The sequence below is a fragment of the Myotis yumanensis genome, unplaced genomic scaffold, assembly GCF_028538775.1.
Source record: "Myotis yumanensis isolate MYYU_CA2020_CCGP unplaced genomic scaffold, mMyoYum1.0.hap1 SCAF_2, whole genome shotgun sequence".
NCBI classification, from domain to species: Eukaryota; Metazoa; Chordata; class Mammalia; order Chiroptera; family Vespertilionidae; genus Myotis; species Myotis yumanensis.
In genome coordinates this window covers 45,930,628-45,956,942 of record NW_027223753.1, presented here as the reverse complement: position 1 = coordinate 45,956,942, position 26,315 = coordinate 45,930,628, and the positions used below count along the sequence as shown (strand labels likewise).

The 26,315-nt window shown below is 41.1% G+C and overlaps 1 protein-coding gene across 2 annotated transcripts in view; it reads right to left on the bottom strand.

Annotated features, from left to right (window-relative positions):
• Positions 1–26,315, bottom strand: part of ROR1 (receptor tyrosine kinase like orphan receptor 1) — a 399,382-nt gene that overhangs the window by 164,114 nt on the left and 208,953 nt on the right. Inside the window, exon 2 of one of the 2 annotated variants that reach the window (XM_070405278.1) lies at positions 4,312–4,383. In XM_070405278.1, coding sequence (XP_070261379.1) covers positions 4,312–4,383 — 72 coding nt within the window. Of the gene's footprint in view, positions 1–4,311; positions 4,508–26,315 lie in introns of those variants that run through there. The other variant, XM_070405277.1, reaches the window with a different exon arrangement.

Sequence of the window (26,315 nt, the reverse complement as noted above, 5' to 3'; positions counted from 1 at the left end):
CAATTTTCACAGCAACCATATGAGGTAGTTACTTTCTTTCTTTTTTCTTTTTTTTTGAGGTAGTTACTTTCATTAGCTCGTTTGACAAATGAGGAGACCAAAGCACAGATAGGTTGAGTGGCTTGCCCAAAGTCACACAGTATTCCAGTAGTAGAGTCAGGATGCAAACCTAGTTACCTTGGCTCCAGAATGCATTCTTTTAACCACCATTTTATTTCAAATGTATCTTCCAGTTCACCATTTCTCTCTTCAGTTGAATGCATCCACTGTTTAACCCATTTGATGAATTTTTCATTTCTATAACTTTTTTAATTCTAGAATTCCTATTTAGTTCTCTTAAAATGTCTACTTTTTTGTCATATTATCCTGTACTTGCCCTATGGTTTCTATTTCCTCTTTCATCACCAAACATTTTCTAATATTTATACCCTCAAATTCATCTGTTGCATTTAGTTTCTAAGATGTGAACTGCTCCACATGTTTGATCTGCTGGCTCTCACTTATGGTGGCATTTTTCCTCTCTCTCTCTCTCTCAATCCTCACCCAAATATATTTTCCCATTGATTTTTAGAGAGAGTGGAAGGAAGGGGAGAGACAGAGAGAGGGATACATGGATGTGAGAGAGGCACATTGATTGGATGCCTCCTGCATGCGCCCTGACCAGAACCGGAAATCGAGCATGCCACTGAGGTACGTGCCCTCCACTGAAATTGAACCCAGTATCCTTCAGTCTCGGGCCAATGCTCTATCCACTGAACCAAATGGCTAGTGTGCATTTTTCCTCTCTTGCATGTATCCTATCTAATAAAAGAGCAATAAGCAAACTGACCATCACTCAAACACACAAGATGGACACCCCCATGTGGACACAAGATGGCCAGCAGGGGATGGCAGTTAGGAGGGACCAGGCCTGCAGGGTAGGGCAGTTGGGGGCAATCAGGCCAGCAGGGGAGCAGTTAGCCGTCGATCGGGCTGGCAGGGGAGCAGTTAGGGGCACTCAGGAAGGCAGGCAGGGAAGTGGTTGGGAGCCAGCAGTCCTGGATTGTGAGAGAGATGTCTGACTGCCCGTTTAGCAGTCAGACATCCCTCAAGGGATCCCAGATTGGAGAGGGTGCAGGCGGGGCTGAGGAACACACCCCTCTCTCCCCTGCATGAATTTCGTGCACCAGGCCTCTAGTAGTAATATATAAAAGTAAACTTAACATCAGCAGGAGTTTACTGTTGTTGTTTTGATTTTTTTAAATTTTGATTCTGGTGTGAGAGCCACATGTACTGAGATGTTGAGACACTTTTATGACCTGCTTTTCAGTATCTCACAGTTCAATTAATTCCAGACCAGGTTTTTACATTATCTTCTTGGCTTGTGGCTTGTGCACCATACAGTAAGAACCCCAAACCCATACACATGTTTAGCATAGGTTTGGTTTAGATTTCTCATGGGTGATCCCCATGACTCAGGGTGGCTGACAGATTTCCACAGCAGAAACCTCAGTAGAATCTTCCTTATTTCATGCTCAGCCTCGTCATTCCTCACTGAAAGCTAGCTACATAGGCGGTTGTTGGCTATGGCCTCAACGCTCATCCCCACTGGGTACTTACTGAAACTCCAGCCCCTAAGAACCCTACATACTGCCCATGTTTTCATAGGTCCCTTTGTTTAATTCCTTCTCACTAATCATTGCTCCATTATTGAGCTTGCTCTTTGTTTCTAGCACCTGGGATTTCTACTTTTTGCATATAAGTCTGGCAATGGATTTTTTTCCCATTGTATATTTTCACCAGCATCTCTCTGTGATTGGTTGATATGTCCCTTGACAACCTAGTCTATCAAATTGACCAGAAGGTTATGATTAAGCACTTCAATATCAATCTTTCTCTTATGGAGGACAGAGACCTTTGTCTGATTCATCTTTCGATCCTAGATCTTCAGACAGTGCCCAGAACAGAGTAGGCAGCAATCAGGATTTGACAAATGAATGAATGAATTAATCATCTTTTCTTTTATTTTAAGTGGGAATGAAAGACCATGCAATAATGATCTTCTAGACGAAGAAGATACCAAGAATCCCTGGAAAGCCATCCATGCTCTCTGGAAGGTCATGCTGAACATACAAAAAGTTTGAGGCCTGCCTGAGTTCAGTCCTTTGGCCTGTAGGTTCACTACTGCTGACACTACTTCTCTCTTGAAGGGCAATCACCGCTAATTACATGCTGGTCTAGCAGAACTATGAAGGCTGGCAGACTAGGATCTTCACAGGGCTTTGCTGCCTTTCAGCACACACTGATGTCCCTTCATAGCCACACTTGGAACCTGATTAATAGCATGTAGGAGGCAATAATGTCATTTTTCTTGTTGGTGCCATAAAGAGCTGGCCAATTAAGTTCACATTTTTGGAGCACCTGACACAGAGTGGGCACAGAGTTAACATTTAGTGTGCTTCATGTCTTCTTCTCCATTAAAAACAGTTCATAAATGTTTGTTGAAAATCTTCTGCCTCCTGGGTACTGTGCTTGGTGCTGGAGGTGAAGAGTAACATACAGTCCCTGTTTCAAGCCTTAATTAGATAAAGAATTTCCAGATCAAACTGAATAAAAACTTACTCTAAATGTCCTTTGATTTAAGGTGAAAAGACATCTCACCTCATCCTGCCACCCTAAAATATCTAAGAAGCATAACCAGCAAAATAATTTTGTCTATGACTATGTTGTACAGTTCTCTCACCTCAGAGAATAAATACACTCCCAGTGAATACATAATAGAGAGCTGATCATCACAGGCAATTTTTTATTTGTTTTTTGGTTAATCCTCACCCAAGGATATTTTTCCATTTATTTTTAGGGAGAGTGGAAGAGAGAGGGAAAGACAGAAACATTGATGTGAGAGAAACACATCGACTGGCTGCCTCCCGCACGAGCCCTGACCAGGGCCCAGCCAGGGAGGAACCTGCAACCAAGGTGTGTGCCCTTGACCAGGATGGAACCTGGGAGTTTTTGGTCCGCAGGCCGACGCTAACTGGCTAGGGCTCCTCAAAGGCAATTTTTGACAATGAGTTTTGAGTTCCTTTTATTATTATAATCCCAGAACCTTGAATGGTGCCTGAACTAAAGTAGAAACTCAGTAAGTTTGTTGAATGTATTGGCACACATATATGTGGGTGTGGCCCATCCATCTATGTCCCCAGATATGGTGTGGTCCATCATTCCACACATATTTATTGAGGATTTCCTATGAACAGCAGTCTGTCTGAGATCTTGTGATGGGGACAAAGACAAAAAAAAAGAACAAGATATCTTACCTATGAGGAATTTCCAGGTTTAAGGGTGAGGAGTCTAGGTGTGTCAGTCACCATGACATAACATAGAAAATGCAAAAAGAAAACCATGGAAATGGACTATGGGAGTTCCAAAGGATAGGCCACTTCCTGCAGAGGCAGAGGGATTAGGTAAGACTATGGCTCATGGAGCTTTATGCTCAGACTTGAAGGAGAAGTAATTTGCCGCCTTGTAGAGGGAGAGAGTGGGTATTGGCAAGGAAGGAAGGGCCAGTCAGATGGGAAGAATGACTTAGACAAAAGCAGAGGGTCAGAAAAGCACAGGCTATATAGACAGAAATACAAATTTGGCTGGAAATGCGTAAAGGGGTATGGGGGGTGGGGGGACTAAGGAGAAATAAGGCTGGAAAAGTAATATAAGGCCATTGCAGGGGCTTTAAATGTGTCCTGATTTATCATCCCAGGATAGAGGCTCTCTATAGAGTAGCCAGTGCTTAGCATATGGCCAGGCTTCATTAACAGTACAACAACCTCATAGTAGGAACCTGCTCCCCACGTGCACAGAGGAAGCTGCCATCTGTATGTGCAGGCAATTACAAACACTTCACATACTCTGTCCTGAACCCTGCAAGCGTATCAAATACTCACTGTAAAAGGTCACCCAGCAAACAGCTCTGAGCAATCCTGGCTCAGGCAGAATCAAATCCCCTAAATAAGATCCACTAGATGCCGTGTCAGGAAGGTCAGCAACAACCCTATTTCACATCTTGAAGCGTTTTCACCATGTGGAACATTTTAGGGGAAGAAGGGAGAGGAAAGAGAAAGAGAGAAAGAGAAGAAAAAAAAACCCTCCAGAAAAAATAGAATTCCAAGTCATTAAATGTGAAATGATCACAAAGTAAGCAGGGAATTTATTTTGGCCCCCACCTCTTTCCAGTGATCTAAAAAGCAGTCGATTTCAAAGTAGCTGTGCCAGGGTTCGAACTGGAGTTTCACGCCTCCCTTCCTCCCCCTCCCCCAGTGGGTCCCCACTGTGTACCTTTGTCGAGCTCACTTGAAATGTTCCAGGATGAGGTAGGCACTAACTCAGCAGTGACTGACAACTCTGTTTCTGAAAAGAAAAAGGAGGGAGGGGAGAGAGATGAGGGCAACATTAACCTTAGTAACTTATGGGCTGTTAGAAGCATTACAGGAGATTTCCTAAGGCCCTGCCTTCTGAGAGCGACCGCTGCCATTCCATAGCGTATTAAACAGAACGGCCGCTCCCCCTGCCAGGCAGAGGTGCCTGCGTTGGAGAGGCTGTCCAGATGAACGATCTGTAGGCCAGATCGGAAGGTTGTTGTGTTTGAAACGCAGGCTTAAAAATTAAAATGCAAATATTTCATTAACAAAAAACCAAGCCTGCAAAAATGATCCACCATTATCAAACATAAGCTCTCCCATGTCTTGTTAGAAGGCCAGTCTTAGACGGATATATTCCACAGTCCTCTCACAAAAAATAAGGAAGACCAATGTTGCTTTGGATGCTGATTTCATTCATGTTTGTGAATTTATAGCATTTGTATTCCTAGAGAAACCCATGCCTCTATCTTGAAACCCTCCGTCAAGACAAAAGATAGCATTTGAATATGGAGAGCTATCTGTGGTTAACTGAACTTAAAAGATAAATTTCAAAACCACCATAAATTAAAGCTAATATGCAAATCAACAAACTAAAGGTCATAATATATTATGAAGATTTTAAAACTCCTCATTAATATGCCGTAATAATACAAATGATAACTTTGTTGTTTTTGCAAATGTAAGCCATGAAACCATCCTACTAGTACGTTTTCATAGGATTGTACTAATCTCCCCTTAGGTGACTTCTACACACACACACACACACACACACACACACACTGTGTTATGAAACTTTAGTGCTGTGCAGGATCTCAGAGTGCCCAGAGCCCTAGGCCATTAGAGATATGGTACCCATGCTGTAAGTTCCCCTTCCTTCAAGCTGGTACAGACATCACTCATCAATCATGGCCCTTCTTGTCTAGTAAACCTGGGATCTGCCTTGGTGTCTTTTCAACACACTCCTAGGCAGCCACTAAGAATGCATCTGAGTTGGCATCTGAGGTGAACTTTAGTGAGTGGAAGAATTGGGATTCAAATCCAGGTCTGTCTGACTCTACCACCCACACACAACTCCCAGCAGGCCGTGCTGCCTGGTACTCAGGTCCGTGAAACAAACCTGAGTTGCTTTTCACCTCACCTCTCCCTTGCTTCACCTTTTCACCTAGATAAGCACACTTTCCACATTTCCTTATTTGCTGATGGGAACTGTCTGCCACATGGCTGTAGGAGCCACACGCCACCGTCAGTGAGCTTGGCCAAGGACAGGATGTTTACCTGCGGAGACCTTGCAGGGGCCCACTTGTAGCTTGTCTCCTGAGTCTTCGATCGACCTGCCACACACGGCTGAGACAAAAGGGTTGTTTGGTTTGTACATACCTCCTTGGTTTGCCTCTTTCCCTGTCCACGTGGGAAAGGAAGCCAGTGGGAAAGAAAGTACACAAACCATACATGCCCTCCCTATTTCATATGGCCCCTGTCGCCTCCTACCTCCTGAGGGGGGGCGGGGAAGCATAGATTCTTTTAAGGGTACCTGAAGTCGGACAGGTTGTATGACAGAGGTCTTAAAGCACATAAAATTCCAAATATGAAACCAAAAAGAAACATTTACCCAAATGAGAAAACTGCTTAACACAACACCCCAGGAAAAGGCGGTGCTTCTGCTTCAGCCACTTGTCCTGGGAAGAGCATTTACGCAGGTGATCCCACCAGGAAGAGCTGAGTGTCTACACTGCAGGGCCCTCAGAGAATGACTCCCACCCAGTTCCACCCTGGCCCCATCCTGATACCACCCACTTGGCGTTTTGAATAATAATAGCCCCTTGTTTGCAGTAGCAGGGGCCACTGTGGCTTGCCTTAGAAAAAGGCTCATCAGCCTAGCCGGTGTGACTCAGTGATTGAGTGTTGACCTAAGAACAGGAGGTCACGGTTCGATTCCCGGTCAGGGCACATGCCCAGGTTGCTGGCTCCATCGCTAGTATGAGGCATGCAGGAGGCAGTGGATCAATGATTTTCTGTCATCATTGATGTTTCTCTCTCTCCCCTCCCCCCTTCCTCTTTGAAATCAATAAAAAATATTTTAGAAAAGAAAAAGGTTCGTCAAACACTCCAACGTGCATGCTTCAGGGAACTTGGGAACAGAAGCATGGTAGCCAAGGAGGCATTTCAAGCGCAGAAGCTAAAGGTGGCAAAGTGGTGGGATTAAGACAGATCTTGACAACATTTACATTCAATATTTTCATAGCTCCATCTTACTGCTGCTCACAGTTACATTGCCAGCATTATAGGCTTCATTTTGCAGTACTAATTTTATAGAAAGTTAGTTGTAGTATGTCACTTGGTTTTTCTAACCTGAGTTTGAATATAATTCAATCGCTGATTGAATATAATTTAGGGCTGATGACAAATGAATAGAATCTTGGCACTGCTAACAGTGAAATTGTCCCCATGTGTCCCTGGACAATAATTACCACTTGGTTCATGGGGTACAGCAAAGATCATTTCAATTCACAAGCTCATTAAGGGACTGTGATGATTTGGAGGAATGTTGTTCTCAGCTTCAAGATCTATTGCTTTAGATAACCGCATGTTCAGCTTCTCAGATAAAATGATAATAAAAACAGATCAAGTATTTTGAAATATAAATAATCTCACTCTGAAAAATATTATCTTGAGCCACATTTGTAAAAGGTTATTTTATGTGAAAAGTTTAGTAATTCCCCTCACAAAAATAATGTTTAATAAGCGCTGCCCCCGACCTGCCCCATGAAAGGAAGGCTGAAGTTTACCTAAAAGAAATTGAGCACATCTCAACTTGACCTCCATTGATTCCAGAGTCAGCAGCAGTGTTAAAGAGATACATGACCATCAGTCTTGACCCAGCAGTACAAGCATGTCAAACTCACAGCCCATGGGCCACATGCCTCATTTGTTTGGCCCGTGCTAGCCTTTGAGTTTGACATGCTCGCTGTAGTATTTCCACTGGTGGATTCGGCTCCTCTCCTATTCTCACCATGGCTAAGGGATGAGCTATTTAATACCAGACCAGCAGCTTTTCTTTGTGTAAAATTACTGTGGTAACAGCAAATTAGTATGTGTCAATTAGGGCACAGTACAATATTTCATGGAAATAGACACCTAGATTAAAATACTAACTTCTGCCATTTATAATTCTGTGATCATGGGAAAGTTACTTTCTGTAAGATGGGGACAGTAAAGCTGTCTCACAGGACTGCAGGAAGGATTAAATTAGACAGTGGGCCATAGGGTCCTGTACAGAGCCCAGCACAGAACGCACACTCAAGGATCTTTCACGCTGCCCCCTCTGTCTAGTAAGACAGATGTAGCCATTCTCCATGTGGACATACTCCAGTTAGCTGCTAGGTCCTTGTCTGGGTTTGAAATAACACAAATGCCGGGCTTTTAGAAAGATTCTATTTCACATGCCTTACTAATCCAAGCTAATCTTTTCATTTTGTGAGGTTTTCCTGAATTGGTCACCAGCTCTCTCAGAACATAAGTGTTTTATGTGGTTTGATCCAATTGAGGCAAATGGAGCATGTTTTAGAAAACTCCAGCTCTTATCTTTCCTGACCTCGGCGGGAGGGTGCACCATTCTTCTCCCGATTTGATCAATAGGAGCTATTATCTTTGCAGTTTCACTGATGATTGACTTCTTGGCACTGGTTCTGCAAACCATAAGGTTTTGGTATTTAAGCCTGAACAGTGGGAGTGTTATTTGGAGGGAAGGAGAAAAAAAAATAAGCCTTGAATCCTCCTCATTGATAAAAGCCTGCGCTTTCCAAAAGGATTACTGGTTCATCTCAGCAGTTGGCAGGTAGAGACCCAACATTCACAGGAAGCAGAAGCTCTTCCAAAAAGCACCCGGCCATGCCACATCCTGTCTCCTGAGCCAGTGATACGTGAGGTTACACAGACATGGACCAGCACACTCATGAGACCAGTGTCCAGCCCAGTGGTCACAAAGGAGAGCATGAGGGGACAAGTGGCTACCCCAGTGCCTTTCTCGTAAATGTGGCAAAGCCATTAATTTGTTGAAGAAAGAAAATGTTTTTTAAATATACTGACATCTGTGGCATTATTCATCTTTTTATATAGAAGAAATTGGAGAAAAAAAAAAGTTCTCCAGATCTACGAGGCTCTCCTTGTGCTCGGAGATCTTCTCAACAATTCTACAAGGTGGGTAGGTACCACCCTCATCTTCATTTAAAGACTGAAGAACCTGAGGCAGGACATACTAAGGCACTTGCCTACTTAAGTTTGTTGGGGTGGGAATGGGCACTGTAGTCAAACCCAGGGGGTCTGAAGGCAGAGCCAGTGTCTCAAACTGCCAAAATGGGGTGGGGTGGAGGCTGCTCCCAGACTTAAGACCTCCTCAGCGCCAGAAGACCCTGTGAACTTTAAGCTCTGCAGAACACAGTTTGAGAACCAGTACCAGAGGCTACACTCCTCCCCCATCAGTGGTTGGTTCCCTTATTCTAAAACCTCAAGAGGATGGTGGGCAACACAAAGGGAGGAGAGGAAGCAAGTCTGGATCACACACAAATGCTTTACCCCCTTGGGAAATACTATCCTTTCTTTAAATCTGCTAAGTTAAGATTTAAGTTCACATGCAGTTCTTGTATTTAAAGGAATTATGCTACCAAAGCACCATGGCAACACACATCTTTAAAGTGAATACAAACAGTCTTGAAAACTATCTTACTTGAAATTGTCATACTTGGGGTCTCTTCCATGGAACTGTAGGGATTCACTCATTCATTCATTCGACACAAGTGTGCATGGTCATTTCCCATGTATAAGAACTGGGATTAAAAAAGCTTTACCTGGTCCCTAACAATGATCAAGAACCTACAGTCTACTGGGAAAGTAGTACAGAGACAATATTATAAACTACGATGGGGCAACAGTAGAAAAGGACAGAAACGGCCTCCCTATCCCATGAGTCATTCCTCCCACCTCATCCCATCCAGACCACAGACACCCAAACTACTGAATAAAATAGCATAAAAAATATAATGCATAGCTCAGATTGAAGAGGACATTCTCAGGTGCCCACAAGGAAGAGAACAGCAAGCGGGAACTGATGCGGAAGGTGCCCTCTGGGCTGTGGGCTGCGTTGTCAGTGCTCATTTGAAAACCAAAGATGTGACCAGAAGAATTTCTCCCCTAAAGCCTTCATGAGAGCCTGGAGAATCCCCCATCTTTGAGAAGGGAGTGGAAACACTTCTTCCAATGGCCTAGACAGCTGCTAGGACCTTTGTAGTCCATCCAGACCTTGGGTAGGGTGGGAGGAAATGTCTACACAAGAAATCAAAAGGGTGTGTAAAGACCAGAAAGGTCTAAGGTATCCTTCACCAAGTTTCCCTCCATGGTTATTGTAGGGAGCAGCTATAGTGTCAAGCCTTGGACTGACCTGTGGTGGTGCCACAAACAAGTCTCAGCTTGGAGGGCAGAACCCTCCTAGCATAATTAAGCTTGACCTTATAGTTCTCCCTAGTTCCTTCCTTGGTAGCTAATGGGCTGTGGGAGGTGCAGCAAATGCTACCAAAACAAGGTGAAACTCACAAGAGCACTGTAAACATGTTGACCACTCCCCTTGCTTTGCTTTGTGTGCTCTGACTATAAAATAAAGCTCCAGCTTACGGGCTGGGTCACTGTTTCCTCATCCAGGCACAGTGATCCGACCTAGGCCCAGCTGTATTCTCTTGTCTGTCTTTTTTAATCTTTCACCGCTCCTCCTCAGGTTCACCCTTGGCTGTGCTGGCGCGGCACATGTGGCACCCAACGTGGGGCCTAAGTACAGGGGAACTACAATTGTAAGGTGAAAGGACGATCCAGTGAAGAAGGTAAGGAGTGAAGTTTAATAATAGCTAGGTGTAAAACATGGGAAATTCAGGATCTCAGGAAAAGGATCTCTAAAACAATGCTCAAAGAAGCATAGTCAATTTTTTAAGTGTTGTCTAAGGACTGTAAAGCAAAAAATGGAAGTCAAAAGGACTGAAATGTAAATAGTGAAAGTACTAACTGAGATATTGCTTAGTGTTAAAATTTTAACCTTTATAACAAAGAAACCGTAGGTGACATAAATAGAACATAATTGTCATTTAAAGAAAGTTAGAGATAGTTAAACTATATATTAAGTGCCATATGTAAAAGAGAAAATTGAAGGTGATTTAAGAGAGGCCTTCAAATACATGGCACAGGAAAGATCGCATCATTTGAAGCAGAATTACTCTTAACGGCATTATTAGTTCAAGATGGGTAATTGTTAATTTAGAAGTCATAGGATAAAATTTTGGAGAAATATTAGAAACTAAAAGATAGAAAATGAGAAGATAACAAGTTCAATAGAAAACTAGAAGATAAAAATGAGATACAGATTAAGTAGAAAACTGGAAGCAGAAGCTAGTACAGGTACAAAAATAAGGAGGAAATTAAATTTTTAATAATTTATATGCTCATGGGCACTGGACTTCATGGGGATTTGCAGGCTCAGTTAAAGTGTAAAATTTATAAAGGTTGCAACCCAGGGAAGTTTAAACAAAGGCCAGCCAAGCCTGTCTATAACTAACAAACCATTATCTTCCCCACCTGAGGCAAAGCAGGAGGGGAAGGAAAAAACTTTAAATTGGATATACTTGACAGCTTTTCCAAATGTAATATTTCAAGAATTTAACTGAGAGACAGCTTTGTGACATCTCAAGGGCCCTGAGGTGACACAAAAATCTACTCTCTACAAAAACAAAAACATAAGAAGAATGCTCTGTGTTAAATTTTTTGAATTATGATGCAGAGGGATGTACAGTGGCCAAAAGGAGTCAGACCTCCAGTGCAATAGCCTCCACCGGGTTAGCCCAGTGGAAGGATGCACAAACTGAACAATGGTTTGGACCAGATCCAGTAATGATGTGGGGAAGAGGTTGTGTTTGTATCTTTCCAGAAGGAGCAGCACAGCCAATTTGGGTGCCAGAGCATTACATGCATCACCACATGTACCCAGAGAAGCTCCTTGTCCCTTCATTCAAAAGACTAAGAGTTGTCCCATGACAGCAATGAGGAAGAAGAAAACAAAGGCTATGCAGGGGACCGAGGTGCCAACATGGGATCAGCTGAAGAAGTTAAGATTGAGGCCCAGAAGATGGTAGAAAAGCAAGAAGTGGAAGCTACTCCATCAATCATGTTTCTGGCTATGCTAGCATTGGTTAGCTGCCAGTCTTCTGTAAAGTCTTGCACAGCCAAATCCGAGGACTCTGAGTAGATATACACCAGCACAAAAGTTGTAGCTGAAAATGTTAACATGTCTGTAGTTTGGTTTCTCTTTTATTGCTGTGTTGCTTTGGCATTGTTTTCTTATTGTTTTATTAATAGGCAGAGTTTTGTTCTTGATGTTCAAGATTCACTTTTATGTTTATTGTAGTAGCTTAAAAACAAAAAAGGGGGAAATGTAGGGAGTGACTATAGGATCAAGCCTCAGACTCAACTGTGGCAGGGCCACAAACAAGTCCCAGCTTGGAAGGCAGAGCCCTTTTAGCATGATTAAGCTTGACCTTATAGTCCTCCCTAGTTCCTTCCTAGGTAGCTAATGGGCTGTGGGAGGTGCAGCAAGTGCTACCAAACAAGGTGAAACTCACAAGAGCATTGTAAACATGTTGACCACTTCCCTTGTTTTGCTTTGTGTGCTCTGACTATAAAATAAAGCTTCTGCTTGCAGGCTGGGTCACTGTTTCCTCATTCCAGATCCGACCTAGGCCCAGCTGTATTCTCTTGTCTGTCTTCTTTAATCCTTCACCACCCCTCCTCAGATTCACCCTTGGCCATGCTGGCATGGCACAGTTATAACATCTGTAATCATGGTACAATATAAAAACTAGGGATTTGACATTGTTACAATGTGTGTAGAGTTCTATGTCATTTCATCACATATGTAGATGTGATGAAACCACTGCTGTAATTGAGACAAAGAGCTATGTCATCACCAAAGATCTCCCTCATGTTACTTTGTCATAGTCACACCCATCCCCTCCTCCCAACAACACCTAATGCCCAACCATATGTAACCCCTGGCAACCACCAATCTCTTCTCCATCTCTAGAATTTAGTTGTTTCAAGGATGTTACATATATGAACTGATAAAATGCCCTTCATGTCCACCCAACTTGTTGTGTATATCAATGGTTTGTTCTTTTTTATGGCTGAGTAGTATTCCATAGTATCAATGTGCCACACTTTGCTTAACCATTTACCTCAGACATTTGGTTGTTTCCATTTTCTGTTGGTTTCAAGTAAAAATGTTACAAATCCACTCACAGCCTTTGTGCTAATTTCTTTATTTCACTAAGAAGAAAGCTAAATCTAGAAGGAGTTGTATGCAAAGAAGGAATAATAAGCCAATAAATGGGAAAATACATTGAAAATGTTAAATAAACTTTGACATTAAACTAAATATGTAATAAGAGGTACAACAGAGGTAAATAGAGGGTTGTAAGGCAGCACTGAGAAACAGTACATTCTCCAGATGTGAAGAGGGAACCTTTTGAGGATCAGGACATGGGGAAAGATCATTCCACAATGAGAAGAAGTCTGTGTATTAGAAATACTACAGCACATTAGGGAAGTTCAAACAACTCAATAATGGCCATATTCAAATACACAGAAGCAACTTTTTCCAACAGTTAAACAGTAATTTCCAAATTTCTGGGCTTCTCATTTTTGTTTTGTTTTTCTTAAAGACAAAAAGGAAATATCCCTGTTAGTTATTGGGGAGACAGGATCTTCTTAGGGCCAGTGCAAAGTCCTCACAGAAATTTCAAAGTGGCTCAAACTTGAATATTCTCCAAGAAGTCCACATGAATGGATCCAAACTTAGCACTCCCGCATTCATCCATGGTGCCTGCCACTCCATGGAGGCTCAGTGCAACAAAAGAATCAGTTTATTTCCAGCTTCCGAACAAGTTGGCAAAGACACAGTAAAGAAAAAAAAGGAAGCATGGTGGAAAATGCTTAGCTCAAAACTTTGTCTTATCTCCTACAGAGGTTTCATTTCCTTTCCTTTTGGGAGCTACAGACACCTTAGATTTCCAATGACATCAACAAACTGCACTCTTTTCTTCTGGTTTACACTTGGCTGCTCTTCCTTCTATGCTTTTCCCCTCAAAAGTGCCTTCTGGCAATTTTTCCTTCTTACTCATCCTGCTGTGTCATCTGTCTTTGACTGCCATTTAATTTTCCTCTTTGTATGGCCCACGCACACTCTCATTTCATAGTCTATAATCCATTTCGTAGTAAAAGCCTATTGCTCTGTAATTGTCTCTGGCCAATTCAAAGTCACCTGTCACTCAAAAGAAACAAGAGACCCAAGAAAGATGCTTTCCTAGCTGCAATTCCATGGCAGCCTAAGAGTTTATTGTTGACATTTGCAAAATAAATAAAGTCTTGGTTAACTTCTATACACCATGGGAATGAACTTATGTTGTACTGGTTGTTTCCTAAGGCCATAGTGAGCATATTGGCATGGATCTTTGGAAAACTAGATGGCCAGAAAGGATTTCGTTTAAAGCTCCTTACTTTCAACCGGAGTTTAATATTATGTTCACTTGTTTGTTCACTGATTCATCCATCCATTTATTTATTCATTCATTCAACAAATATTTATTGAGCACCTACTGTCTTCCAAACTAGCTAAGTGCTAGCTAGGTGCTGGGATGTAACAGTGAACAAAATCAAGACTGTTCCTATATTGGATAATCTAATTTCCTTCTTGAATAAAACAGGATTTTTCCTGGGGAAAAAAAAGTGAACAAAGAGCTCAGAACTCTACAGTGGGTATGTTTTCACTTGCTGTAAACATTGGTGGCCCTTTCCTGCAGAACTTAGCTACTAAGAGGAGTCTTCTATTGGAAACAGGGAATGCCTCTCCCAGGTTTAGATTTGTCTCCAGCCCTATAAACTTCCTAAATCGATTCTTCAACCAGGCTGAGCCTTTTGTGCTTTTATCTCCTTAGCAACGTAAATATCTGCTAGGACTGGAGGGTTAGTCTAATCTGTTAGTCTAAGAGGGTCTACATTTCCAGTTCCTTTTACCTTTCTAATTTACTCCTGGTTCCGACTGTCTGTTAACATGGTACTGTGCAAAGGTTAAATGACATCCGCCCCAGCCAGATCAAGGGGGGAATAAAATATATAAAACAGAATATTTGATGTACAAATTTCATCTCTTTGTGTGTGTGTGGTGGTGGGGGGGGCATATAATTATTTGAGTTTTCCTAAGCTGGTGATTTGTAGAGGAACAGTACTAGGCTGGTTATGTAAGACTCACCTAGTCAGAATTAATAGTTTTGGGATAGGGGGTCCAAAAATCTGTTTTTATTTAACCTGCTGGTGCTGACATCAATAAAATCTTTCTTGTGTTTGAACCTCAAACAGAATACTTCCATTTCAAACTATGTTTAAATCACAGCAAAACAACATGCAGTTCAACAGCAAAATAAAATAAATCTGCTAACTCAGTTATATTCAGTTTTCTATTGAAAAGACAAAATTTTTTTTTTCTACCTTACAATTTGCACTTAATTCTATGGCCCACATGTCCTTAGCTATCAATGAGTAAGTGTTCTTCCTTTCATTGTGATTAGACAGTAAACTTCCTACAAGGGCAAGGATCATATCTCATGCTTCCTTTGTGTCCTTACTTGGTTTCTATATGATCCTGAAACAGACTAGATGGAAGGTAGCATAGCAGAGAGATAAAGCTGTTGTGCTGACTTTAGCATCAGTCATGTTCAAATCCCAGCTCTGTCACATACTACACAAATAACCTTGGGCAAATTACTTCACACCTTGAAACCTCAGTTCTTCATTCAAAAACTGATTATAATAGCAATGCCCTTGCAGGACTGTGATGAGAATTAACTAGGACAATGTTTTTGGAGATTAATTAAGTCAGTGCCCAGTCAATGGAATCATCAAGATAGTAGGTATCACTACCTGGTAAAGATTTTTTATACTTACCATAGATATAGCTTGAAGGGTATTTAATGCTCACAGCAGGGGAGCAAGTTAAACAAATACAGATTCTTAGACCCCCTACCCCAAAACTATTAATTCTCTCATTAATTCTCTCTAGATGAGTCTTACATAACCAGCCTAGTACTGTTCCTCTACAAATTACCAGCTTAGGAAAACTCAAATAATTATATTCCACCCCGCCATCACACACACACACACACACACACACACACACACACACACAGGTTTAAATAAACTTAGAAGTTTAATGTCATCTAAGAATCTAGGGGAAAGGGAGTTGGCAGACTAAAACTCTTGTTTTGGTCATAAAATTCCAAAGTGGCCAGCAACCTCAATATTGATACAGCCCAGTGTATATTAACCAAGAACAAAAGTGAATGTCTTTCAAAGCCAAGTACTTATGTTTAACTTAAAGGCTCTCTTAATTGGTTGACCAACAATTTAGCCAATTAGACTTTTAGGAGGAAAATCAGCATCCTGCAAAGAGCAGGGCAGCACTGTCTCAGCCAGCACCTACAGACACAGGATCTCAATGGCTAGGATTTTAAGTTCGGGGAGCTCTCCACTAAATGGGCACACTGGGCACACTCGACAATGTGCGGCCATCCTGCTCTAGTCACAGGAAGGGAGCAAAACAAAACCCTTTTTAGCTTTGACTCTCAGTCATTTGTAGCATTAATAAAGAGAATTCCACTTTGGATGCAGTTGCTAAAGCTATTAAGATTCCAAGCACCTTACAGTAATACAAGTACCTTGTATTTAGGTAGCACTTTTCCTTTCAAGAAAGTCTGTACGCAGAACAGACATTAGCTCATGACTCCACATGTGAAGGATCAAGGCCCGAGATAATCATACCCTGGTTGGAGTTGAAGAAACCCAGACTCAGCCAGAGAACTTGCCTGAGGTCCCCTGGCATGTCACCAACTGCCAGGAGAACAGAACCGAAGTCTTCCTCACCCGAACCTGGCTCCACGCAGGCTCTCACGTACACAGGCCTGGGGAAGCCTCTTTCCCAATTTTAAGGTTGTTTTTTTTTTTTTCTCTAGTTCTCCAACGTGCTGTTAATTCAATCATTTCAAAGTTCCGAAGAGTGAGGAGTAACATTTTTAAAAAGAGCTTTTTTTCAGAAAAAGAAATCTATTGAAAGTATAATTTGTACCTTCAGGCTGTCCCTGAGAACCAAGTGTTTAAGTTAATGGGATTGAGAGACTCCTGGATTAGTGGAAATTGTTTTAACCAGAGAAGTAAATTGGGGAGGATTACTATTATCCTGTAAGACAGTGAGATGGTTCTGCTCCAGCCGTCTAAGCCTGGGCGTGTAGGATCTGGATGGCTGGCAATTTTCAAATACTTAATTTGCTTCAAATTGCTCTGGTTTAAAATGCCTTGTCCGTCTGGGCTGGGTTTCCTGGACCATGTCATTATTGATAGCCTGGGGAGATCAATAATTAAAATTAAATAGAGGGAAACATTGAGCAGAGTCTAAATTGGGACCAGAGTCGCTTCCCAGAGCCTCTTAGTTTAATCTCTCCCCGTTCTGAGATTCCACGGTGTTTTATCTATTTCTCTCGTAAGACACTTTACATTTTGCAAGGTGACCTATAATTGCTTTGGTGTACTTCTTTACGAAGATTGCATGGTTCTGGAGACTAGGGCTGAGGTCTCACTAATCTCTACATTACTCATAGCATCCACTGTTGCATTGCACACACAGAAGGCACTCAACAAATGTTTTCTGAATCTATAGGTGATAGAATGGCTGTAGTCCCCATAGATTATCACATTTATTCATATAAGGTAATGAGGTAGATTGCAAAATGACCACAATTCATTCCTCCCTGTATCCACAACATTTTGCAGCTCTTCCCAGAAGAGATGGAGTCCACTTCCCCAACATGAACCTGGCTAACAGAAGGTGCCAAGATCAGCCTGGCCCAGTCCAGGCCAAAGAAAGACCAAGCCAACACACTGACTCATGAGATAAATAAATGCTTGGTGTTTTTTGGTCATTAAGTTTTGGGGTTGTTTGTTATAGAGCATTGTTTGTAGATACCCATTGACAATTGAGAACACTAAGTAAGGCTCAATGAGGTTAGGAATGAGCCTAAAGCCATAGAGGGCAAAGACCAGGATTTGAATCCAGTCTTTCTGATTCCAAAGCCCACAGTCTTTCCACTCAATAAATTGACCAAATTTAAACTATTCTCGTGCATTCAGAAATAAGTTTGAGAAGCCAAAGGCAAGAGACAAATGGGGAGGAGTTCCCTAACACTGGTGTGAAGCACAGGGAAGAACTTCCTACTGGAATGACCCCTCGTCTGACAGGGTTTGGTGTTGGTAGCTCATTTGATCAGATTTAAGAGATGCGAAAGGACAGGATCGCTTTCCAGCAACGATCTGGAAGAAATGATGATCCCACATCCATAAACACACAGCTCAATTACTAGCAATTGCTACTCAAAGTTGGTGATTGGGTCATTATCTCCTGTGACATACTTTTTTTCATAGTCGTATCATGATGAGAGAAAAACAACTTTGCATGTAGTTACTTTTGTGATTATTCTCTTCCAGCATCCATCTGCCAAGACTATTTTGGTTTTCAAACCTGATGGAAACAGTTTGAGTTGGTTCCCAGGTGTCTGAAATGTAGTTGTACTGGCAGCCTTTAAGCAGCCTTGGTATGTGTGGCTGCAGGCAGGGGAACTTTTCACAACAATGCAAGACCAAGCTTCGGATGTGATAAAGAGGTCCTCTCATATGACAGGGGAGAGCCCCTGCTCTTCCCAGAGTTGTCAAACAGCAGCCTTTCAGGAGGCCTTCCTAGTCAGCTCAGTGAACGGGAACGGCCGATGCTACTGTGCACATGATGGATGGGCGGCCTGTTCACTCATGTGTGTCACCTAAGGAGATGGGCTACTTGATCTCCGGCTGATAAGAGAATGTTCTTAATAGCTGTTTTGCTTGGAGTAGGTATCCACATGGAATGCGGTCATCCATTTTCAGTCAGGGATGACCAAGGTATTTGGGGAAATTTGTTGCAACTGGTGGAACCGCTTGGGAGAGAAAAGCAACCCCACTGTTCTGTTTCGCTGCTTTTCCCTTGAATTGGCAGTCTAGGTCCTATGCTGTGACATCAACCATTAGATGACTTCCCTCTTCTGCAGGCCTTCCCTACAAGCCTTCTCTGCTGCCCTCCCTTTTCTGGACCTGCTGCCTCAAGTTCCCATTAAGCAAATGTATTCTCAGCACTCAGGGGAAATATATTTAGGCAATCTTGGAGTTGAAAAGGGTTTCCAAAGTTTGACACAAAATCTAAAAGCCATAAAGAGAAAGATACATTTGATTGCATTAAAATTATTCCACAAGGAAAAAAGCAAAAATAATATCAAAGGACAAATGAAAAACTGGGAAGAAAAAATTTATTGAAACTCAAAGAGCAAAGGGCTAGCTGCCATAATATAGTAAGCAAAAACTTCTACAAATAAGCAAGAAGAAAACATCCAAGGATACAATAGATAAGTGGACAAAGGAAAGAAGTAGACAATTCAGAGATAAGGAAACATTTGTGGTTCTTAAATGCATAAAAACATGCTAAGCTTACTGATAATATAATAAATGTAAATTAAAATGTCAATTAGATGCCATTTTCCCCAATCAGATTAGAAGGTTAAAAAGAGCTTGATAACTCACTATATTGAGAGGGATATGAGTTCACAGAGACCCTCATATTGATAGATGTAGAAATTGGTAAAAATTATCTCTGAAACTATTAAATGCAAATGTTCTATGAACAGCAATTCTACTTCTAGGAATTTATCGTACAGATGTCCTTAAACATGTATGAAATGTTATTTATATAAATATTTTAAAATCCTAAGCCAAGGAGTGAGGCTATTTTTTTCCATTGATTTTTAGAAAGAGTAGAAGGGAGGGGATAGAGGAGATAGAGAAAGAGAAAAAGAGAGAAAGAGATACAGACAGGCAGACAGAGAGAGAAACATCGAGGTAAGGGAGCCACATCAATTGGTTGCCTCCCACATGAACACCAATTAGGGGTGGGGATTGAACCTGCAACCCAGGTACGTACTCTTGACTGGGAATTGAACCAGAAACCCTCCGGTGTGGAGGCAGACGCTCTAACCAGTGGGCAACACCAGCCAGGGCTATATAAGATTTTTAATGCAGAATTGTTTATAATAGAACAAGACTGGATACAACCTACTTGTCCACCAACAGGAAAACTAGTTCAATAAATTCGGGCCGCCCTAAAATTTACAATGGAACCCAATGCAGCTGTTAAAAAGAATAAAGTCCTATCTGGCTTGGCTCCGAGGTTAGAGCATTGGCCTACACACTGAAGGGTCACGGGTTCAATTCCAGTCAAGGGCATGTACTTCAGTTGCAGGCTCAATCCTCGACCCTGGGTGTGTGCAGGAGGCAACCAGTCAATGTGTCTCTCTCATATCGATGTTCTCTTTCCCTCTCTCTTTCTCCCTCCCTGCTTCCACTGCCTCTCTAAAAATAAATGAAGACAAATATCCTTGGATGAGGATTAACAACAACAACAACAACGAAAACACAGAAAGAAGAATAAAGAAGCTTTGTAGGTACTGATTTGGGGGGGAAAATCACCAAAATATCATCTTCAAGATAAAAAATAAGCAAAGTACTGCTTGTGTACATAGAAAAATATCACTTGTGTAAAAAAAAATTGTGTTCTTATATTTGTGGATATATATAATATGTAATGTCATATATAACATGTATATGCATACACTACTGTGAACCTATAGTCTTATATGTAGTCATGAACTGCTTAACGACAGGGATGTGCTTGAGAAATGCCCCTCAGATGATGTCATCCTTGTGGAAGACCACAGAGTGCACTTACACAAACTGAGAGGGTATGCCTATTACACACCTAGCCCACATGTATAGCCCATTGTTCATAGGCTGGAAGCGTGTATGAGATATAGGAGACTGTTCCTAGTGTAACATAGCATACTGTGTTATAGCAAATTTTTTTAATAAGTAGAAAAAGTACACTTGAAAATAACAATAAAAGGTATAGTATAGTAAATACATAAACCAGTAATATCATTGATCATTATTACCAAGCATTTTGTATTGTACATAATTGCATGAGCTATATTTTTATACAAATGGCAGCACAGTTGGCTTGTTTACACCAGTGTCACCATAAACACATGAGTAAGGTGTATGCTGCGACATTACGTCACCAGGGGATAGGGATTTTTCAGCTCATTATAATCTCATGGGACCACCATCATATATGCGGTCTGTCATTGACCAAAGTTTGTTATGTGGTGCATGACTGTATAAATATCTATCTCTATCTCTATCTCTATCTCTATCTCTATCTATCTATAAAAGAAATACACAAAAATTGGTAAGTGTTGATATCTGAGGAGGGTAACTGGGGGTCTGCAGGTTAGGGTTGAGAAGGAGACTTACTTTCTACTATATATCCTTTTATACTTTATAAATTTTTACATCATGTGCAAAATAGGAGAGTTTAAAAAAGGGAGAGAGAGTACTCAATGATTTCTCCTTCATATGATGGGTATCTCTCTCAAGGTATGCCCAGTGTGTTATGGGATCCCAGAGAACCTCATCAGAATGGGCAGGAGGCTAATAGAAATGATCATCAAAGGCTGCCAAGGGATGTTGATCTTGAGTTGAATCTTCAAGGATGAGTAGACATTAGCTAGGCAGACACGAGGCTCTTCTGTCTCAGGGAGCCAAGAAAATTTGGGACCTGCAAACAGTTCATTACATATTGTTGCACATGCATTTGCGTTTTTTGAGTGCTCCTTTTTCTATCCTCTAGTGCCAGGCACTTATTAGGTACCTAGTGTTTGCTGGAACTCACTGACTGGTAGGCAGCCCGTGACATGGGTCAAAATAAGCAGGACTTGTGAAATGGCTCACGCACTAATAAGGGGTAGCTGTGATGGCAGTGAGAAGGAGGAAGAGGCAGCATGGGAGGCAAAGGGAGGACCTCAGCAAATACAACACTATCAGAACAATCACACTAGCAACATTTCAAATATCAGTGAGAGTTCGCAAAGCACATTTATATATGTTTTCACAAACATTTATTGAAGTGTCATTAGTCCCATTTTAGTTGTGACAAAACCAAAGATTGAAGAGTGATATGCTGAAAGTCACTGCTAAAAACGGGTCAGTTAAGATGTGAACCCATGGTTCTGTCCCCTACTCTACAGTGGCCTCTATTTAAACCACCACTAATTAATAGGATGAGTGTATATATTCCATATCTTTACACACAAATACCCTGAGCCAGAGTTTGCATGACATAATTAACCTATTATGGGGATGTTTGTTCCATTCTCTGGCTTTTAATATATTATATAGTATTTACAGTATAAACTCTGTTTGACATCGATAAGGGTTGTGTTTTTTCAAAAGTTCACAAGACCAAAAAATGTATCCGAAGAAAGTATCCCCCAAAGTTACAGTGTTTAAATAGAAGGTCAGGATATTTTGGTCACACCGGACAGGCATCACTATTTACATTCTCCTTCCCTATTGTCCCATCATGTTCCCTACACTGAAATGTGAAATGTGAGAGGTAGAGTTAGTCAAGCAAGAAAGGTGACACAGAGGAGAGAGGGTCATCCCATTTCATGACAACATGTTGGTAATTGTAGACTGGCTTCCCTAACACACTTAGAGTTTAAATACCAACCAGCAACCCCCCTTAGAATGTCCCTTCTTTGTGCGAAGACACTCCTAGGCCTTCGTTCGGCTCTTTACCTTAAAGCAGTGATTCTCAACCTTCTGGCCCTTTAAATACAGTTCCTCATGTTCTGACCCACCCATAAAATTATTTTTGTTGCTACTTCATAACTGTAATGTTGCTACTGTTATGACTCGTAATGTAAATATCTGATATGCAGGATGGTCTTAGGCGACCCCTGTGAAAGGGTCGTTTGACCGCCAACGGGGTCGCGACCCACAGGTTGAAAACCGCTGCCTTAAAGACACTGAAAAATGTTAACTCCTGATGCCTGCAAACTCCATGGGCAGCAGATCTCAATGCAAACAGCAAGTAAATCACAAACAATGTAACAAAAGTGAAATCTGCTCCCCGGGTGAACCAAGCACAGCCCTAAGTAGACATGGGAGACATTGGTGACCCCGGGGGTGAAGAAGAGGGGTCTCCCCCCGACATGCACTGGGGATTGGCTGGTTTTCTGCCCCGGGAAGCGTAGAATGCTTGTGCTGGGATGCTCATCACCAGGCATGGATGACATCATTCCAAATGCATGAGCAGGCACACTAAGAAGTGACTACATTGCCTTGACTTTGCAAAATACAACCTTATTTAGCTACATGTCAGCAATCTGGCTATCCCAGATATTTGAGAAATGGCTTTGAACATAAATACTTTTCAATGTTCTGAGTGGTTAAAGTAGAATTCACAAAACTCATGCTATAAAGCTCATGTATGTCAATTGTGAGTGAATTTGCCAGACCTTTACTAAAGACAGCGTTTTTATTTTTAGTTTACACATAGTTTTAACACACCTTTCAGCTATAATAGTGCCTTCTGTTAGGAGGATTCTGGGTACTCTATTAAAATGCCAAGAAAATGAATTATTCCTTTTTCCTCTTCACTTGTTTCTTTTTTTTAAAGAAAGGAAGAGAATCTGGCTTTTACCTTTTTATTTTATGTAAACATATGACATGTGCTTGGGAGGATGATACATGAGGAACTAGGTTTTTCAAACACACAGTTGAGTTGCTTGGAGAGAGTGCCATTCAAATGTTTTATCCTTGACAAGAGTACAACTTCCCCTTTTCTGGAAAAGAGGTTTAGAATTTTGTTTGTAAGGGTAGAAAAGTTCATAATAAAATTTAAAAAAAGTCTTTTTGGATGTCAAAAGAGTTCATAAAGAAAAGACATTTAAATGAGTTAGGCATCTAAATCAGAAATATGCAAAATACTTTCAACTACTTAGGAACCTTAAAAAACAGCGCCCGCATTTCCCAGGCACCCCATTCATCCTCCTAAAAGGGCAAATTTTGGAACTGGCAATTTCACTTGGCCTTGGAGAGTCAATGAGTTACACAGGGTAGGGTGGGGTGCAGCAAGCCTTCCCTAGACTTTCATGTCTGTAGACCCAAGTTCAAGGTACTTCTTGGAGTTTCAGCCAAAATACCCTTCTACCCCAGCTTTCTCTTCCTGGGCAAGTCTTCTGGTGTTCAACAATGGAAAAGGCCTATACTCCAGCCAATGCCCTCAATGACTCCTATGACACAGTGACTATGTCAGAAGTCATAGCTCTATATCTAAGAGTACAACTCCATTTTATTTCAAAAGTATAACCCTTGTGCCCTCTGGTTGCTGGTGGGACTAGCAAGAAAGCATATAGGAGCAGGAACTACCTGCTCCCGCTTAAGGAGCTGACAGTTAGACATCATCAGGAACAATAAGGAAGAAACACTGGGAAGGAATGATGGGCAGATTAGTCTGTTGAACTCATTCACCAATGTCCACACATTCTTCCATATCAAGCATCACTATTACTAGGGAATAAAACCAATAGAATGGGAGAGAGAATGAAATTTCCAATCACGCTACTGTACCAGACAAACTGCAATCCAGAATCAGTTAAGACACATGATGAGAGATCTAGAAACCACATCACTTAAGAAATAGTTCAAGGAACCCAGAATTTTTGGCCAAAGTAAGAGAAGACTAGTTAATGATTGATGGCAGCTTTCAAGTATCAGAGAGGTGATTTGTGGAAGGAAGATATGATTTGTTCTGTGAGGTTATAAATAACAGAACCAGGACTGATGAGTTCTGTTACATTAGTTACACAAGTTACAGAAATTACATCAAAGCAGGTTTTAATTGAAAATAAAGAAGATAATCTAACAATTAGAATGGGCCCCAAGTAGAATAAACTAGTCAATGACCAAAAAAACAAGAGCAAATATTCAGTGAGAGCCTACTATTTTCAGACACTGAACTAAGTAGTTTTTGAATGAATTGTCTGATTTCATCCTCATAATTTTATTAGGATCATCATCTCCTTTACTATTCACACTTTACACAAAAATAAACTGAGGCACAGAGAGATTAAATAATTTGTCCAACCTCACACAACCAGTATATGGCTGAGCCAGGTTTCTAAGCCAAAGTCCATGCTCTTAGAATGATATCATACTGTTTAAAAAGAAGTTTTAAAAAAGGACATAGAAAATTTGGAACATTTGTTAATTGCTACTGGGAATGTAAAATGGTATAGCTGCTGTAGAAATGATATGGCAGTTCCTCAAAAAACTAAATATGAAATTATCATATGATCCAGGAATTCTACTTCTAGATATATATATATATATATACCCAAAAGAATTAAAAGCATGGACCCAAAATATGTATTTGTACTCACACCATGGTCATAGCAGTATTATTCATAATAGCCAAAAAGTGGGAGCAACCCAAGTGGCCATTTTCAGATGAATGGATAAACAAAATATGGAATATTATTAAACTTTAAAGAGAAAAAAAATCTGATACATGCTACAACCAGGATAAACCATGAAGACAGTATGCTAAATAAAATAAGGTAGTCACAAAAGGACAAATATGATATGATTCCACTTCTATGAGTCAAATTCATGGAGACATAAAGTAGAATGGTGGTTGCCAGAAGCTGAGGGGGAGAAAGGAATGGGACGCTATTGTTTAATGAGTAGAGTTTTAGTTTGGAAAGATGAAAAAGTTCTGGAGATGGATGGTGATGACGGCTACAAAACAGTGTGACTGAACTTAATGCCACTGAACTGTAGACATAAAGATGATTAAAGTGGTTAATTTCATCTTGTGTATATTTAACTACAATGTTTTTTTAAGGAGTGAGATGACCATGGCTGGAAGTAGTCAAGGAGAGAGTAACTGTCCACATGTCAGAGATGCCGAGGAAGGGATTACTATTCCAGGAAGGGGCTGGGTTAAATGAACTCTGAGATCCCTTCCAACTCTAAAAGTCTTGACAAGATAAGCACTCCATCAATTACAGAAGTACAAAAATTGTTTTATTTTCCATAAAAATACAGACTACCTTTTATCCTGGAGCTTCCTAGCCTGGACGCCGAGACAGCTGGGTCCTGGAGTTGATTTACAATCAGATTCTCTCATTGTTTGTAAAGCATATTACCAGAAAACCATTTCCAGCTCCATTTTAATGAGGACCAATTTGTTATTTTTTTTTTGAAACCTCTGACTTCCATTGTTATAGAAAAGACACAAGAAAAGGAAACCTAGGTCTTGCAGCGCAAGAATTAATGAAGGCCCTGAAACAATTACGCCTTAAATATACAGAGGTCTCCTTAATGTAAATAGACTGTATTTCACCGCAAATCTTCTTAGAACAAGGGATCCATTTCAGCATGACAGAGTGGGCAATGTAGCAGGGCTATAGTCTGTACTCAATTTGAGATTTTACTTCCGTTGACGTTGACTAATGTACAAATAGCCTGGCTTAAAAGATCTGGGAAACACTAGGTCACAGTGTGAAATATATGCTAATACAGCACAATTTATATAAAAATAGAGGAATGTAAATAGCTAACCGAAGCCAGAGGTAGCTGCTCCAGCCAAGTGGAGACTGAGGAACATTGATAATGCAAAGAGGATGTTGTTCTGCTGAAAACCTCCAGCAACACGGCCCTCAGGTTCCCTTCCAGTTTAAACGCAATGATGAATTGAAATGGAATTTCTGCTGCTCTCTGAGAACGTGAGTATCTCTGCATTGCTGGTCAGGATCTAACACCTTAAGTAATCTAAGTTAAAGTCAGTAGAATACAAAGATTTAC